Raw genomic sequence first — 17,931 nt, forward strand, 5'->3', positions numbered from 1 at the left:
TGGCATTCTTTATCTTAACCCACTATTTCAAGGAAATAGGGCTAAGGAGAAAGTAAATCCAAGATAATTCTCTGAGAGAGAGAGAGAGAGAGAGATAAAGTGGTTTTGTTAATAACCCTTTTCCCTTAATGATTAGCTGGAGAAAAAGTTGGATTCATACCTCATACTATATCCAAAAATAAACTCCAATTAAATTAAATGTAAATGGTAAAACTATAACACGGATAGAATAAGACCTAAAATATAAACAACTGGGGGCAAAATTAAAAATTTCTATTCCATGAAGGTCATCAAAGACAAGAATTAATAAATAACAAGCCTAAGTTATTTCCCACATCTGAATCTGATAAGGAAGTGTTCATTATCTAGAGTATATAAAGAATTTCTTGTACTATACTCAGCAAGAAAGAGAAAAATCTAATAGAAAAATAGGCAAATTATAAGTATAGGCAATCCATAGAATGGAAAACCAGAATGACTAAAAAGCATATGCTTAGACTTATTAGTACTCAGATAATGTAGATTAAGACAAAATACAATTTCACACATATCAGATTTTAAAAAATCAGAAAATATCAAGTACTGCTGAAGATGTAGAGAAAATGAAATCCTCATGTCCTGCTGGTGTAAGTGCAAATTGGTATAATCATTCCTGACAACAATCTAGCATTACTTACTGAAATTAAATATGCATATACTCAAAACCCCAGCCATTCTACTCTAGGACATATATACCAAAGAAACTAGAGGGCAGGGTCACAGGAAGAAATGCACAAGCTTGGAGAAGTGGGAACAGCTGGAAAAAACCTGAGCATCTATGATTAGAGGAAAAGATAAGCTAAGCTATGGTATGTGAATACAATAGAATATGCATGAGTCAGAAGCATGTTATATACACTAATATGAATAGTTCTTAAAAACCTAATATTTTATGAAAGAAGCAAAATAAAATTTATACCATAATATCATTTATATAAAATTGAAAAGTTATACAAAATAAATGTTATTATATAGTTTTTCAAAGAAATATATAAAACATTTGGAAGATGGCTTGGAATGATAAACATTAAATATAGTAGAGAGTGGGGAGTATGGAATTGTAGGCAGGAGATAAAGAAAAACTATTAAAGTAAAATGAAGCAGAACAAAAGTGTAGGTTTTCTAGACCAATGATACTGGGGTCATTAATAAAGAGTATAATCAATGATTGAGTCAATTCTGAGCACATGAAATCCTTAAATGAAACAATTTATATGCGGAGCAAAACACAGTTAAGTTAGACTAAAACATTACTTCTTCAAATGTGAAAAACTATCCATAGGGCATAATATAGTAAGTATCCCATTGGATTTGTCTTTAAAAGAAACAGTTCATTGCCCCAGATAAGCTAAGCTAAATAAAAACAGCATATAATATGAAAGGACACTTCAAGGCAATGCTTAAAAAACAAAATTTCTTTGTGTTGAACAAATATTCCACTGCATTTTTTTAGGCTAATATTCAGCAAAATAATTTAAAATTACATTTTGGGCAAAGTTATAAGTACAAGTGAACTAATTTTAATTTTTAATTATGTGTGAATCTGAAATTTTAGATTGACATGCCTTGTGACATTTTGACAGGATATAAGAAGTTTAAATATACATGGAAAAAATTACAAATACATAGTTGCCATGATCTCTTACTTTTGATTGTGTGCCACATTTTAAAAAAAGCACTCTCATGTTAGGCAGATGCAGCAGCTATCTCCAATGCTATCAATGAGGAAACAAAAATAATCTTACAGTAAGTAAATCTTACAGCAAGTAAATCCTACAGCAAGTAAGTAGTGGTGTCCAGATTGGAATCTAGGTCTCCTAAAACCTAGATTTGAGGTCTTATTTTTATTTAACTCACCTTCTAGATAATTTTTATATAAATGTAAATTCAATATTTTCTTTAAATCACAAGGAAATAGAACAGACACATTGGTTTGTAGTAGTTAATATACACAATGATAGGAAGAAAAATACAGAGACTTTTATATTAATTGCAATCCTGCAGAAAGAGTTAACAGTTTGTCTTCAAAAAATGTCAATCAAGTTTAATATATTTTTATTTGTCCAGTAAGAGTAACTTCGATCTATTAAAAATAAAATTTTAACTGCATTTAATATCTATTCTTTTTTCTATTAAAGAAAGCACAAGATAAATGACAGCAGTATTCAAGTAAATGTATAATTATGACACACTGACAGACTAAATCAAGTACCTAAATAAAATGTTAAAACATGAAAATGTATAGTCCTCTTACCATTTCCTTTCTACATTGATAAACTACAACTGGACAAAAAATTTAAATGAAACCTGTTTTTTTGTTGTAACTTGTGATTTATTATTTTATTTAATTGAAAATGTTTTAGTTTCAGTTAGTAATTTCTGTAAAGAAGCAATCCTTAAATAAGTTCCTAAAAATAACAATATTGGTGCCTTAAATAGTACATCTAATCATCTAAAAAATTATACTAAAATGTCATGATAAAAAAGGTTACAATATTTCTCTTATTCTAGTCCTAAAATCCCTTTTCTAGATTCTTAATAGAAAAGGAATTTTCAGACACAGTTACCAATCAGATAATGTACATTGCAATTTAGCATTCTTAACCAAAAACAAAAACAAACCCCCCCAAAAAACCAAAACACCCTAAGAAAAGCCAAATTGTTTTTATGTTTGTTTGTTTGTTTTTTCTGGTCATGCCGTGAGGCATGTGGGATCTTAGTTCCCCGACCAGGGATGGAGCCCACTAGGAGTCTTAATCACTGGACCACCAGGGATGTCCTAAGTCAAACTGTTTTTATCATTCATTCTGTGCTATACTCTTCTCCCTATACATCTTTATAGCAATCACAAGTACTATCTTAAGACCCACCTTTTCTAATCTAAATAGCGCCAACTTAACATTTCACCTCTACTTCACTTCTAGTATTTAATTTAGATGTCTCAATGCCAAATTTAATAATTTATCAAAAATTTGTTTCAAGAACAAAATTTCCATAAATTAATTTCTAACAAACAAAGCAAAATCTCTAATTGTAGAACACAAATGGAAAATAATATATAAGTAACAATCTCCTCAACTTGAAGGTTTGAAGAATTCGGTGTTAGAAAAACATGCCTAAGATAAACAGATTTTACTATCTTATTATGTTTTTCTGCATGGGGTCAACATTTGTATTTTAAAACGATATATTACTTATTATATTGTCTCAAAAGAGATATTCCCAAGAAGCCTTTAGTAAAATCCTATGTTGATTATACACATACTTGGTTCCTAATGTTTTAGTTTGAACCGTTCTAGAATTACTCACTTTTTGAACATAAAGTCTATAAGAAGAAAGATAAAAATACTAAATCAAAGTCCTTATCAAATAATTCCAAGTTTTCAAAAATATCTGCAAATGTATTTTTGTACCCTATATTCCTGATAGTATTATTTTTGTAGTATGATCATAGCAAGTATATGAATTTTCCAATTTTGTGGGGAAATATTCAGTGTACTGAAATTTAACTGCATTTAAAATCATTATTAAACAAAATACAAGTTAAATAGCATTATCATATTCTAAATGGCAAGTCAGCATTTTATTTATAGTCTCAGTAGTAAAAACCAAACCTAAAAGAAATGTGTACCATGTGTACCCAATGTGACACACTCTCAATGTTTAAAGAACAGCCTGAATATGGAATTTTTAATAGTAATTATACTAGGTAGAAGCAGAAAATCTATGAAGACATTTAAAATCATTACTGCTAGAACTGAGTTGGAAATTCAAAGGACTTGAGTCTTGGCTGGAGGAAAACAAAGTCAATCTTTCATATATGTATTCTGATTCACCCAGGATGAAAACTAGTCACCACTGTAAAGGGATAAAAAGTTATATGAGCCTCTGAAGAAATGGAAATAATCTGTAAGACAGATAAATTATAGCCTTTTTACTAGCAGGGAAAACTATTAGGGCTAAATATACCCTGGGACCATTTCCTTCATAATGCTTCTAGTGACTTTTCTAAGATAAAATTTAAAAAAATACAATAAAAGATAAAAGTATCAATTGTCAGTGGGTGAAAACATATTACTACTGCCTAAAGCAAACCCAATACTGGATGTAATAAACATCAGAAAATTTTTATTATTCAGTTTAATTAAAGTTGTAGAAAAATTAGCCTTTTTGCCTGTTCTTATATTTATACATTATCACTCAATTTCTGAGGATTCCAAGTCAATTAATCTAGATTTTAAAATGCGTTAGTGATCCCTACTGTAGGAAACTGTGTATTCTACAGTTCATGAATCTTATTCTTTCAATAAACAGTTTTAAATAAGATGAAAATGATAGTCTCCATAATCTTAAAATCTAGGTGAAACAAAATCCTCATGGTCCAATAACAACTCGTAAAATGTAACCAGGTCACTAGACCAACATACTAGTGTACAACTTTAATAATTTCTAGCAGCAAAACATCTGGAATAGCCATTAACAAATGTTTTCATTAGATTGTAGATTAATTTCTTTGTAAGAAGAAATTTTTAAAAAGGACTTTGAAGTTCAACTGCAGGCAAACATGAAAATTATCAAAGATCTTGTTTATCTCCATTTTTCCCAGTGGAATCAGGTGCAACTGGAACCTTATTAGTTTCAACAAAAACAGATTCAAAGGCAGCTTCCTGTTCATCCAAAGAATCAGCAGCTGTGGCTCCTTTAATTAGTGTTGTGTTGGTAAAAGACTGTTGCTGCTTGGAAATTTTACTGGATTCCACTGTTTTTCTACCTCTTCTTTTACCGAGAATTTTGACATAATTAGCAGGTATAAGTCCTGTTGTTTGACCATCAAGACTGGCCAGAAGCCAACCACGCACTCTGGGTTGCTGTTCTGATGGAAGAAAAGACAGCCTTGTAATTATCACATACTTTGAGGGTCCAACAGAATATTGATAGTAAAATGTTAAGTAAAATCTGTGTTACACTTAGATAATAAAGTACATAAACAAATACTGTACATGAATATTCAAAATCAAGATGAGTAGGCTTAATTCTAGGATCCCTTCTTATAACTTATACTTTTAATTTTATATTTACTAAATATTTTTTCAGCCTTGAAAAACATGAAGTTTATATCAGTTGGTGCATTCATAGAGAAAAAGATTCAGTTCTATCAAAAGATGAAAATTAACATCAATGCCTTTCATATTTTAAATTGAAATTTAAGGAATGAATAGCTCATTACTTCTCAATAGGATAAGTTAGGGGTAAGTATAGAAAATAAATATATACATTTACATAAGACAGCTTTCTTCATATACTTTTGGCCAAAATATAAAATTCATTCTATATGATCGTGATGTATAATCCTGAAGGACAATGAATGTTAATTTTAATCCAAGGCGGGCAAAAATTGAAGACCTCAGTTACCTATGGCCACATAATAAAAAGTTAAAGGCAATACTCTGAGCTTAAAGTAGGAAAGATTATTTAAATATTCAATTTTGTATTTTGATATTCTTCCACCTATTTTAGCCATGTCTTTAAAATGCTGTTTAACTGTTAAGTTTTAGTTCAACATTATAATTTAGGCACAAATATGACATTTTCATGTTTAATGCTCTACAATAAAAGAAAAAAAACTTAAATTAACCATGTCTATGACTGATTTTGTTCTAAATGCCCAAACATATTTTACTTGAGCAGTGGAGGAAACAAAGAAACAAAGCCAAAGTGTTAAAAGGTACTATTAGTTGAAGAATAAGATATAAAATTTTTCTGGAATATTATAATGTAGTTGAAGGAAACCACATTTTATCTTCTTTATTCTTTATTTAGATTTATTAAAACTAATTATCTGTATTCTCCTCTAATAATAAATCTTAAAAACAAATAATTCTTTTGAAATCTAAAATAGTAAGTTATTATTTTCACTAGGAGAGAAACAGGAATATAATTCCTAAATTAAATTTACATTTTATTTTATTATTTTTTATTTTTTATTTTTTTTGCATTTTTACAATTAACCCACAAGATTTATTTTAAGGAAAATTCTGTTTGCGATAAATATTGTGCTTTGCCTTAGTAGGGTAGAATCAATCTTTGTGTTGAAAAATTTCCCATCAAAATTCTAGAGTGATGACAAATGACAATCTTTTGTTATAACCGTTTAGCAATTTCCCCTCTTTGTTTCTTATTACATGTTTCTTTTCTGACATTAGAAAATTCTCCGTTTTTTCCCCCTGAAAACCTCAGAAAACCCAATAAAACTTGAAATGTGGGAAACCAAAACCAACAACAACAAAATGGATTTCTGTGATTTCATATTAGATGATATCAATTTTCTTTGGATCGCTAAAACCCTACAGCATCAACTCTTTTACTATTAACATTAAAACTTGCTATTTTTAAAGTTAAAATTTTCTTATACAGTATTGCATTTATGTGATATCTAAAAACTGACAGGCTTGTTTGAAGAATAATTTCCTTCCTCTATGAATTACCAATTTGAAATTACAAATTTCAAACAGTAGTAGACAATTTTTTTTTTGGTAAAATAGACTCTATCTTCCCATGTAGAAAGGAATTACAACAAAACTTCCATATTCTCTAAGTAATTGTTTTTACATAATTACTACACTGAACACACTGTTCAAAAGTCTATATACAAACTCTATAGGCAGAAAGTAGCAGGAGCTAGCACCTTATTGGAAAGTGTCTTGATATGCTGATTACAGATTTTTTAAATTATAAGCAAATTACCAATTATTAGCCATTCATGAAAAGTGAAAGCAGTGCTAGATAACTTGGTAACACTTTACCAAGCTAGTTTGAATTCTTGTACGTTTCTGAAATAGGATTGTGATGCACCCTATCTAGGTGTTAGGTTCTAAAAACAGATGGCAAGACAAAAATCTCCATCAGTCAAGACAACCATTAAAAATCTTCTCATCCTAAAGTACAACGGGAGGTGCATCACTGCATCTCTATTTTTTCTTCTGAGACTGGAACAGATGCTCTGTTTTTAGTTGAACTCTCAATGGAATTGGCTCTCATTCACAGGCCACGTTGCAGAGACAATACACATATTAAGCAGCAGAATGATATTCAGTGTGGTGACCTGTGGCACTTAGGATCTGCAAGGGATGTGAAAACTGGCTGGGTGAGGGAGCAGCCAAGTCCCCTTACAGCTCAGACACTCTTCGCGGTTATGTTTATTGACTGTAACTTGGGCAGGATTGTAGGTGCTACTTAGTTTCTTCTTTCTTCTTCTCCTTCTTTTTTGGCCAAGCATATAAATTAAACATGCTTCTTTTCTAAGTTCATCAGATTTTTGTTCAAGTTTTTCAACATCATCATCCAATCCATCTGAAAATAAGAGAACCACCTTTCCCCGAGCAGCTTTTTCTTAGAAGCCTAAGTTTTGTGTGAGATGAGATGAGATGAGGCAGAGATTTAACAAATATGATTCAAATTTTTCAATTATTTACACATTAAACTAATGATCTGAACATTGAAGGTATTTTTCCCTTATGAAAAGAGTGACTAATACCAATAAAAGGCTAAAGTTTTAATAGATTACATGGAAAACGGCCGAAGTAGTTAAAAATACAGGTTCTGAAGTCAAATAAACCTAGGTTCATAGTCCAGCTCCACCACATCTATGTGATACTCATTCTGAGTCTCAGTTCCCTCATGTGTAAACCAGGAGCAGGATAATAACAGTATTCACTTTACAGCATTATTATAAGGTTTAAATGAAATACGTAAAGTACAGGCCTAGTACATATTTTTTCTTCTTCTTTTTTTTGGCTGCTCCACGGCTTGCGGGATCTTAGTTCCCCAACCAGGGATTGAACCTGGGCCCTTGGCAGTGAGAGCGTGGAATCTTAACCACTGGACCACCAGGGAATTCCCCCTACTACATATTAAGCAGCCTATAAATGACAGCTGTTATTATTGTTACCAGTATCTTTACCAACAAAATGTGACTTTTCGTAGCAAACCTGAATCCCCACAAATACAGAAAAGAATATTTTTTTTGTAAATTCACAAAAATTCTGATCATCATTACTGGGGAAAGGTGGAGGAAAAGGCCATTTTGCCTGGATGGTGACCTGGTCTGAAAATTAACCTGAATGTCTATACATTTCTTGCTGAGGTTTAATGTTAATACTTCATGACAGTAATTCCTAAATATTCACGTTAAAGTTTCTAAAGTAAACATTATTCAAGTAAAAAAGAAAGCAATACTAGTCCCAGCAATAAAAGACTAATAAGGATGCTTAGATGATGCCGGACAATTACTTGGGTTTATTAGACTTGCTACATTTAGTGCTTACCCCATGTTTTCAGGTGGTGATTAACAGAGTATGGAATTCAAGTGTTCTGAGTTTAGAAGAGATTATATCAGGGGTCCCCAACCCTGTTAGGAACTGAACCAGGGCTGCAGAGTAGAAGGTGAGTGGCGGGCAAGTGCACAAAGCTTCATCTGCCACTCCCCATCTGCTTGCATTACCACCTGAACTATCCCTCCCGCCTCCACCCAGTCTGTGGTACAATAAAAAAGTTGGGGACTGCTGGATTATATAAACAAAATCTCTCCTTATCTCAGTGAAATATTATTGGAACAACTCTATTGGGACATTTCTCTCCCATTCCCCCAGATTTGGAAGGTCTACACTGACATAAAGAGAAATCCTAGTAACTACTTCTGAATTTAACTAACAGTGACCAAGATCCTTTAATGCAGTTTTTAATACTACATTTACAAATTCTAAAAATGCACAGATATTCCAATTTATTCATGTTTTGTTACCTTTGAGAGCTAAGTTTAGCATATCACCAGCACGGAAAGAAATTTCTTCTTCAGATACAGCAACAAAATCATATTCTGCTCTAGCAACTACATGGTCATCCTCACCACTTGCCCAGTTGGTATTGTCTATAAAGCAAATTAAGAATTAAGATTAGGTTAGTAAAACTTAAAAAAAAAGAAAGAAAAAAGATATTTCAGTGGCTATGGTATGCAAACTGTATAATCTTATTTGCCAAGAGAAAAGTCCCCCCCTCCAAAGTAAATTCCACAATTAACACTATGTAAAATCAACAATATGTTTATTGCAATATCTATTATAAATTTTTCCCTTTCTTTAAGCTCCAAATTCTAGTTCCCTTACTTTAAGCCGGGGTCAGCAATTTTTTTTTGTAGAGCAAGAAGATTTTTGATGGTAACTATTTTAGGCTTTGTAGGCCATGAGGCAAAATTGAACATGTTGTGTAGTTTCTTACATAATGACAGAAATAAATTTTCCATAAATTTTATGAAAAATTCAAAATATAATTGAGTTCTTTTTTTGTAATATAGGTCTACTACAAAGAATGGAGTCTTTTTGGGTTAGGATAACGTTTCACTTAATTTGGGGTTCAAAGGTGGTGTTTTCTATCATCGATATCAATTGCAAATATTCATCCGTTAATGCTCATTTGTAATGAGATTTGAGGTATTTCATTTTGAAAATGTTTTTTCACATAGATATGTATTGCCAAATTCTGATATCAATCCACTGTACATGTGGTTTTAATTGAGCATATTCATCCTAAGAAGATGAACAGAGTAGAATTTTGTTAAATTCCTTTGATATTAACCTTTAACAGGTCATTACATTAGAAATTAATCACTTCCAAATGAAGATTAAATGGAAGCTCCTCAATGGTAGTTAAATGGATTTTGAAATATGGGCATTTCCTTTGCACTTACATAGAGGTCCAAAAACACTTCTGAATTGTATTTGAGCTTGAAAAGTATATCTGCTGCAAATTTATGTGGGAATGGAAATCTTATTTCTTTAACTTTTGACAACCTGAGGGGAGGGGTGTATAAAGCAGTGTGACATTATTTGTGACTCAAACAATTTTAGTTGTTGTCAAAATAGCTTTACTCCAATGTAAGTTTCACAATATAAGTGCTATTTTGCCTTATAGTTTTAGGTTGAAGTCATTAAGAAGCTAATCAAGTCTGCAGCAAAATCTGATTTCCAAAGCCATTAAGTGTTTTTGAAGAGTGGCTGATGGTGGTTCTTGTTTCTCAGAAAAATTTCAGTCTTGGCCTTGATCCCTCAGAAACAGAAACGGTTAATAAAACTTAACCATTGACTGCTCAGCCATCTAACTGCTGTGTAGTAGGGCAAGTCAGGATTTTCAGCTTCTACTTCTGACAAAAATTCACAGAACTGATAATAGTTATGTTCACAAGGGTGACTGAAGTTCACCTTTCACATTACTAATTCAATAACAAATGATAAAGTCAAATATTTTCTGCAATGTACCTGCTGGTGAAGAATACAATGAATACAAGGCTTTAAAGCTTTATATTTTCAAATCTCTGTAAATTTTGTCCACCCAAGCCATTTTCTGTTCCACACAAATTTTTACCACCATCAGTCACAACATATCTTTGCAGATTTAACTTCAGGTTGTGCTGGATTAGTGTTATTTCCAAGTTCTTTGAAATATTCTTGTCTGTAGTTGTGCCATGCAGACTATTCACAGAGGCTACATTTTCAGTCACTTCAAATTCAACACTGACTCTTCCAATAAACCACTAAGCAGTATCAATATCTATTGGGTCATCATGAGCCAAGTAAATCCATTTGAACTCAACTGCTTTGTTTTAAAATGACCAGTGATATTGTTTCAAACAGTCTTCAAGAAACTGCCCTCCCTGAAAGGTTAACAGTCTTAAATAAGTTTACTTTCTCTGGACACATTTCCTTGGCTGTTGCAATAACCGCTGATAAATTTCTTTGCTAATCTGACAAATGAGCCTCTCAGAGACTTATTTTGGTTGCAGGCTTATTTTTTCTTCTTTTGCTCTCTTCCCCCCCGCTTTTGGGCAAGCAAATTCTGCTATGAGCTATTTCATTTTAAATTTTCTAATTTTTCTGACTGTTGACTTCCTGTGAGTTGGGAATACTGTGATGAGTGCTCAGTCTGGTAATGTTGATGTATTGGATTGGCCAAAGAGTTTGTTCGTTTTTTTCCATAAGATGGCTCTAGTAGCGCTTAGTTATCTTTAACTTCATTCAAAACAATTTTGTTAGATTGTATTGTGACAGCTCACATATCAGCATGCATTAAAAAAAAAAATTATCAAAATTGGTGAATTTTTATGTACTAATTTTAAAACTGAAGATGGAAGAAAAATAGCAACATTTTGAGCATATTATGCTTTATTATTTCAAGAAAGGTAAAGATGTAACTAAAAGGAAAAAAAAATTTGTGCACTGTATGGAGAAGACATTGTGACTGATCAAATGTGTCAAAAGTGGTTTGCAAAGTTTTGTGCTAGAGATTTCTTGCTGGATGATGCTCCACGGTCGGGTAGACCAGTTGAAGTTGATAGTGATCAAATTGAGACATTAACTGAGAATAATCAATGTTATTCCACATGGGAGATAGCTAACATACTCAAAATACCCAAATCAAGCACTGAAAATCACTTGTACCAGCTTGGTTATGTTAACTGCTTTGATGTTTGGGTTCCACATAAGTTAAGTGGAAAAAACCTTCTTGACTATTTTCACATGCAATTCTCTACTTAAATGTAACAGAAACGTTCTGTTTTTCAAAACAAATTGTGACGGGTGATGAAAAGTGGATACTGTACAATAATGTGGAATGCAAGAGATCGTGGGGCAAGCAAAATGAACCACTACCAACCTCACCAAAGGCCAGGCTTCATCCTAAGAAGGTGATGTTGTGCATATACTGGGATTGGAAGGGAGCCCTCTACTATGAGCTCCTTCCGGAAATGATTAATTCGAACAACTACTGCTCCCAATTAGACCAACTGAAAGCAGCACTCGACAAAAAGCGTCTGGAATTAGTCAACAGAAAACGCATAATCTTCCATCAGGATAATGCAAGACTGCATGTTTCTTTGATGACCAGGCAAAAACTGTTACAGCTTGGCTGGGAAGTTCTGATTCATCCACCATATTCACCAGACATTGCACCTTCGGATTTCCATTTATTTCGGTCTTTACAAAATTCTTCTCATGGAAAAAATTTCAATTCCCTGGAAGGCTGTAAAAGACACCTGGAACAGTTCTTTGCTCAAAAAGATAAAAAGTTTTGGGAAGATGGAATTATGAAGTTGCCTGAAAAAAGGCAGAAGGTAGTGGAACAAAAGGGTGAATAAGTTGTTCAATAAAGTTCTTGGTGAAAATGAAAAATGTGTCTTTTATTTTTACTTAAAAACCGAGGGCATTTTTTGGCCAGCCCAATATATTGTACCCCTTTAACATAGCTATGTTGTCACTGTATAAATGCAATGGTTTACAAAATAATCCAGACTATACTGTGTCTTAGAAGTGTGACATTCAAAGTCCACTTCACTCTTCTTTTCTTGTGTGGCATGCATGCACTCATAACAAAAAATATATATGGCAGTATAACAATACATGTGGCATGCAACATACTGTCAAGTTATGTTACTGAGATTTGCAGTGTGCAGAACAAGCGCAAAGCAATGAGAGTGCCGAGATAGATAGGGTCTCTGCTACAAACTACTCAACTCTGGTCTTTCAGTACAAAAACAGCCATAACAATATGTACATGAATGAATGTGGCTGTGTTCTAATAAAACTTTACTAAGTGGACACAGATATCTGAATTACATGTAATTTTAACATGTCACAAATTGTATTCTTTTATATTTTTTTCCAACTACATATTGAAAACTGAAAAACCATTCTGGGCTGTACAAAGACAGGAGCAAGCCAGATCTGGCTGACAGGCCATAGTTTGCTGACCCTTGTCCTAAGCAGCTACAAAGTCATAGGGCCTAAGCTTCCTCAATTCCGCTTTTCTTCAAAAATCTCCTAGTATCATTAACCATTGTGGCTCCCTCTTTGGCCTCAGATAAAAAATCGCCCCTCCTTTTTCACCTGCCTTGGAACATATCTTCTACCTCTTACAGGAGGCTTCATCTTTTGACTCCTCTCTGTTTCTCCCTCCTCGACAACCACTCCTTCTCTACAGTCTCCTTTCTTTCAGCCTAAAAACATTCCCAGATTTCACTTCATAAAGACAAAACACAACAAAAAACTGAAAACTACATCAACTTGCTCTTACCCAAGTAGGCTATTAATTTTTCTTCCTCCATTCATTGTTAATCTTTTCTTTTCATATCTTCTTACTTCTTACTTTACATACCCTTTGTCCTCCTCCATAGTTTCTGTCTCCTCCACTTTACTAAAATTACTTGCTGGAGCTGATGACCTCCAATTGCCAAATCTGATGATCTTTTTTCAGTTCTTGGTCTTATCTTACTATAGCACCTGACACTAGGCATCATCCTTCTTTCCCTTCTTGACATTTCCTCCCTTCACTTCCACTTCTATAACACAGGATTAACATAGTTCTACTTCCACTCTTCCTGACTTTCATCTTAATCCCTCTTTTCTCTCTACCATTGTAATATCATCCACTTACACTATTTCAATTCTCACTTTTATGTGGATGACTCTTATATCTTTCATTTTCACTTCTTTCCTAAGATCCTTTCCTACCTTTTAAACTGCTTTCTGAAACTTTCTCAAGTTCCATTTGAATGTCCCATTGGTACAATCAAACTCAATACAGCTCTAACGAAATGAATGATAATCATTCACAAACCAGCTGTTTCATGTGATTTCTTTGTACTTATTTTATTGACTTTACCTTCAAATTCATATTCAGAATGTGACCCATCCCAGAACCTGCATCACTGCTACCCAGAGCCAAGCCACCATCACTTCCCGCTTGAATTACTATAATGGCCTCTTGATTCTCCAGACTGGTCTCTTTGGCCCTAGCTCTACCTAAAAATCACTCTCAGGAAAAAGATACACATATTTTTAAAACCTAAGTCAGATCATATCACTCTTTTGCTCAAAACTCTGCCATGGTTTCCCATTTCAGTATAAAAGCCAAAGTTCTTAAAAATGTTTACAAGGCTTATACCATCTACATACTGTACTCTTCGCTCCTTCATCTCCTGGTACTCTGACTTTGCTCCTTTCACACTGGCCTCCTTGTCATTCATGTGACATGCCAGGCACACTGCCACTTAAATCACTTTGTAGTTCTGCTGTTCCCTATGCCTCAGTTCCTTCATATAGCTTACTCCCTTTATCTCCTTCAGAGGGGCCTTCCCTGTGTGTAGCTCTGTAACCACATTTCCTACCACTGGCACGCTACAACACTCTTCCCTGTTTTATTTTTTTCCTATGGCACTTATTAGTTTCTGACATTTTATATTTGACTTAGTTGTTTATTGCTGTCTCTACCCACTAGTCACAAGGGCAGGGATTTTTAAAATCTGTTTTACTCACTGTTATATCCCTAGATCCTAGAACTGTGTCTGGCATGTAGTAGGCACTCAATAAATACTTGTTGCGTTAACAACTAAAACATTTTCCCTCTAACAACTCAATTTTAAAGGTCTAGGGCATTTTGATTCCTCCTTTCCCTTTATGTACTGCATCTAGCTAGTACCTAAATCTGTTGGATTTATTATATCTTTGCTGCTATTCACATACCCTAGTTTAGGTCTTCATTATTTCTCATCCATTCAAATGCAGAAGCATCATAAGTGATGTCTCTAAATAAATATTTATTAAGCCCCTTTAATATGCTGGTCAGGTTGTTAGCTTTGGGGAATACAACGGTAAATATAACCCAAATTTGTTTATTAATCTTACCATCCAATTTCAACCTGTGTTAACCTGCATTGACCTCTTTTAAACACTTGAGAAAGGTCTCTTTATAGCACTGTTTATATGTGTGTCACAGCCCTGCTTTAAAAAAAAAAAACAAAAAACAGACAACCAAAAAACCATCCTTTTCTTACTAAATGAAGATTAAGTCTTGTCATGGAAATTAAGATCTTCTATTACTGGGCTCCAATCTAATTTCTCAGCCTTACTTCTTCTTTTTTTTTTTTTTTTTTCTTTTTTGGCACACGGGCTTAGTTGCTCCGCGGCATGTGGGATCTTCCTGGAGCTGGGATCGAACCCATGACCTCTGCATTGGCGGGCGGATTCTTAACCACTGTGCCACCTAGGAAGCCCTCAGCCTTACTTCTTAGTATCTTTCTATCACTACAGGACAGCTGATGAATAAATCTCACAATTCCTGCATATATACTTCTGTTCAAGCTATTTCATCTGCTACACGGTCTTGTTTTTTTCCTATGTAACTGATGGAATGACAACTATCTTTCCAAAATCTAACTTAGATGCTACTTCTTTCTGGATACGAATAGTCAAAAAATGTCAGCTTCACTTCTAAATTGAGATAATATTCTGCACCAGTTGACAGAGTAGAGGCTTAACAGTCAAAGATGCCTCATTTTGTTTCTGGTTCTAGCTTATTAAAGATATGGCCTTGAGCAAGTGACTTCTCTGAACCTCAGTTTTATCACTTGTAAAATGAGGATAATTCCTCTTAGGACTGTTGTAAAAATTAAATGAGTAAAAATACACCAAATACTTAGCACAGTCTCTTGTGTATAAAAAAGGCTCAATAAAAAAATAAATAAATAAATAAAAATAAAAAAAAAAGGCTCAATAAGTCTTAAGTTTCTCCCCAACTGTCATATTCCTTACACTCTTTATGCCTCATAACAATTATCTATTTATGTGTCTTGCCCACCTCTCTCCCAGTAAGTTTTAGAAAGATAAGAGGATTATGCCCTATGTTATCTTTGTATCTTCCATAGCATCAAGTTTAGTACCTTGTGAACAGCAGTTATGTGTGTTGTTCAACTGAACTAACACAGAATAAATCAACAAGCCTGTTTTTGCTACATGTTCCTCTTCCAATTTTGAAGATCCCAACTAAAAATGTAACTGGATCAAAATATTAAATACAAATGAATATAAAGAAAGCTAATTTAATCTATTCTTAAAATTTGAGATTGTTGTATGGTTTCTGAACCCATTCTATTACTCTTACCTGTTACTTCATCACTGTGAGTAGACAGCAGTTTCCAGATGAGGTAAGGACCACCAAGGATAACAGCAAAGAACAAGAATATTGGCCAAGATTTTGCTGAGTTAGCTGCTCTGTCCTCAGCACCAAGGCAAGCCACAGTTCCTTCACTTTCTGCCCACAGGTCCTCATTCTCAGAGCCTCTTCTTAAACCTATCATCCATTGTAACCGTCTATAAAGATACCTTATAGTCCTAACTAATGCAAAAGCTGAAAAAACCTTTGTGAAGTGTATTTTTAATCGGGAAAAGTGGTTTGCTACATCCAATACAGCCCTGAAACTGTTATAGACAGCTGAAAAGGTAGCATCCATCATCATGCTGACAGAAGCAAACGCATGTACAATACTTTCAATGGACTGAAATGCACCTCTGCTGCTTTCTTCAGCTTGCTGAACAAATCTACTAGGTGGAAGATCATCTATACGAAGGCGGTTATAGCCCAACCCATTATATCCATAACTATAAGGGCTATAGCTTCCATAAAATGAATTTCCATAGGCACCATATCCAGAAGAAAATGAACTGTAAGCAGGTCTGAAAGTGTTCACATTACTGCTTCCTGTCTGCTGTGATGGCCTTGGAAGAATAGGTGGTGGCACTCTGGTAAGTGTTGGTTGTCCAGGTCTTGTCAATAAAGTAGGACCCAAATCAGCAGATCTAAAACCAAAAAAAGATTCAAAATTGCAACTTAAGCACACAATAAATTCATTCAAAGTAACTATTAAACATTTTCTATATACCTAGTGTTATGACAGATTCTACTAAAGATGTCTTAAGAGTAAGGAATAGTCTCTAATATCCAGATGCTTAGAATCTGTGTTAAGACAAAATGGATAAAATGGCTGGCTGAACTCTATTTTCTTGTTTATTTGTGCTGCATTATTAGTAGTATCTTCAATCTGCAGTTTCTTTTTAAGACACGTGTCCATTTTCTCAGGGTAAGTTACAACTCAGTATCTGTCCATCCTTATACCTAAAAGGCACTATTTTAATTACTATAGTTTTATAATAGGTCTTAATATCCAGTAAAACAAATCTTCCTACAATATTCTTCATCTTGGCTATTTGACCCTTTGAATGTCCACGTATATTTTAGAATCAGAGCTTGAAGTTCTATACTGCTCTCTCCTATTGAGATTGAGATTCTGGTTTGCAATTACATTAAATTCGTAGATTAATTTGAGGTAGTCGACACCTCCATTATACTGAGAGTTTCAACGCACAAATATGACATATGTTCCATTTACTTACATCTTTTAAAGATTTTTGTCAATAATGGTTTTTTTTTTAAAGATTCTTATTTTTTATTTTTTACAATAAACTGCATATATTTACAGCATACAATATGGCATCCCAGTCTCCCAATTCGTTACCCCCCCAACCCTCCCCCTTTCCCCACTTGGTGTCCATATGTTTGTTCTCTACATCTGTGTCTCTATTTCTGCCTTGCAAACTGACTGATTTGTACCATTTTTCTATAGTCCACATATATGTGTTAATATACAATATTTGTTTTTCTCTTTCTGACTCACTTCACTCTGTATGACAGTCTCTAGGTCCATCCATGTCTCTACAAATGTTCCAGTTTCATTGCTTTTTACAGCTGAGTAAAATTCCATTGTATGTATGTACCACATTTTCTTTATCCATTCATCTGTTGATGGACATTTAGGTTGCTGCCATGTCCTGGCTATTGTAAATAGTGCTGCCATGAACACTGGAGTGCATGTGTCTTTTTGAATTATGGTGTTCTCTGGGTATATGCCCAGCAGTGGGATTGGTGGGTCATATGGTAGTTCTATTTTTAGTTTTGCAAGGTACCTCCATACTGTTCTCCATAGTGACTGTATCAATTTACATTCCCACCAGC

The 17,931-nt window shown here is 33.7% G+C and overlaps 1 protein-coding gene across 1 annotated transcript in view; it reads right to left on the reverse strand.

The window, feature by feature from the left end:
• Nucleotides 1-3,721: 3,721 nt before the first annotated feature.
• PEX13 (peroxisomal biogenesis factor 13) overlaps nt 3,722-17,931 on the reverse strand; it is a 32,400-nt gene continuing 18,190 nt past the window's right edge. Inside the window, exons 2-4 of the mRNA XM_057740610.1 lie at nt 16,024-16,718; nt 8,840-8,965; nt 3,722-4,912 (exon numbers count right to left, since the gene is read on the reverse strand). Coding sequence (XP_057596593.1) covers nt 4,614-4,912; nt 8,840-8,965; nt 16,024-16,718 — 1,120 coding nt within the window. The 3' untranslated portion in view covers nt 3,722-4,613. The remainder of the gene's footprint in view (nt 4,913-8,839; nt 8,966-16,023; nt 16,719-17,931) is intronic.

This window comes from Hippopotamus amphibius, chromosome 7 (genome assembly GCF_030028045.1).
Source record: "Hippopotamus amphibius kiboko isolate mHipAmp2 chromosome 7, mHipAmp2.hap2, whole genome shotgun sequence".
Lineage (NCBI taxonomy): Eukaryota > Metazoa > Chordata > Mammalia > Artiodactyla > Hippopotamidae > Hippopotamus > Hippopotamus amphibius.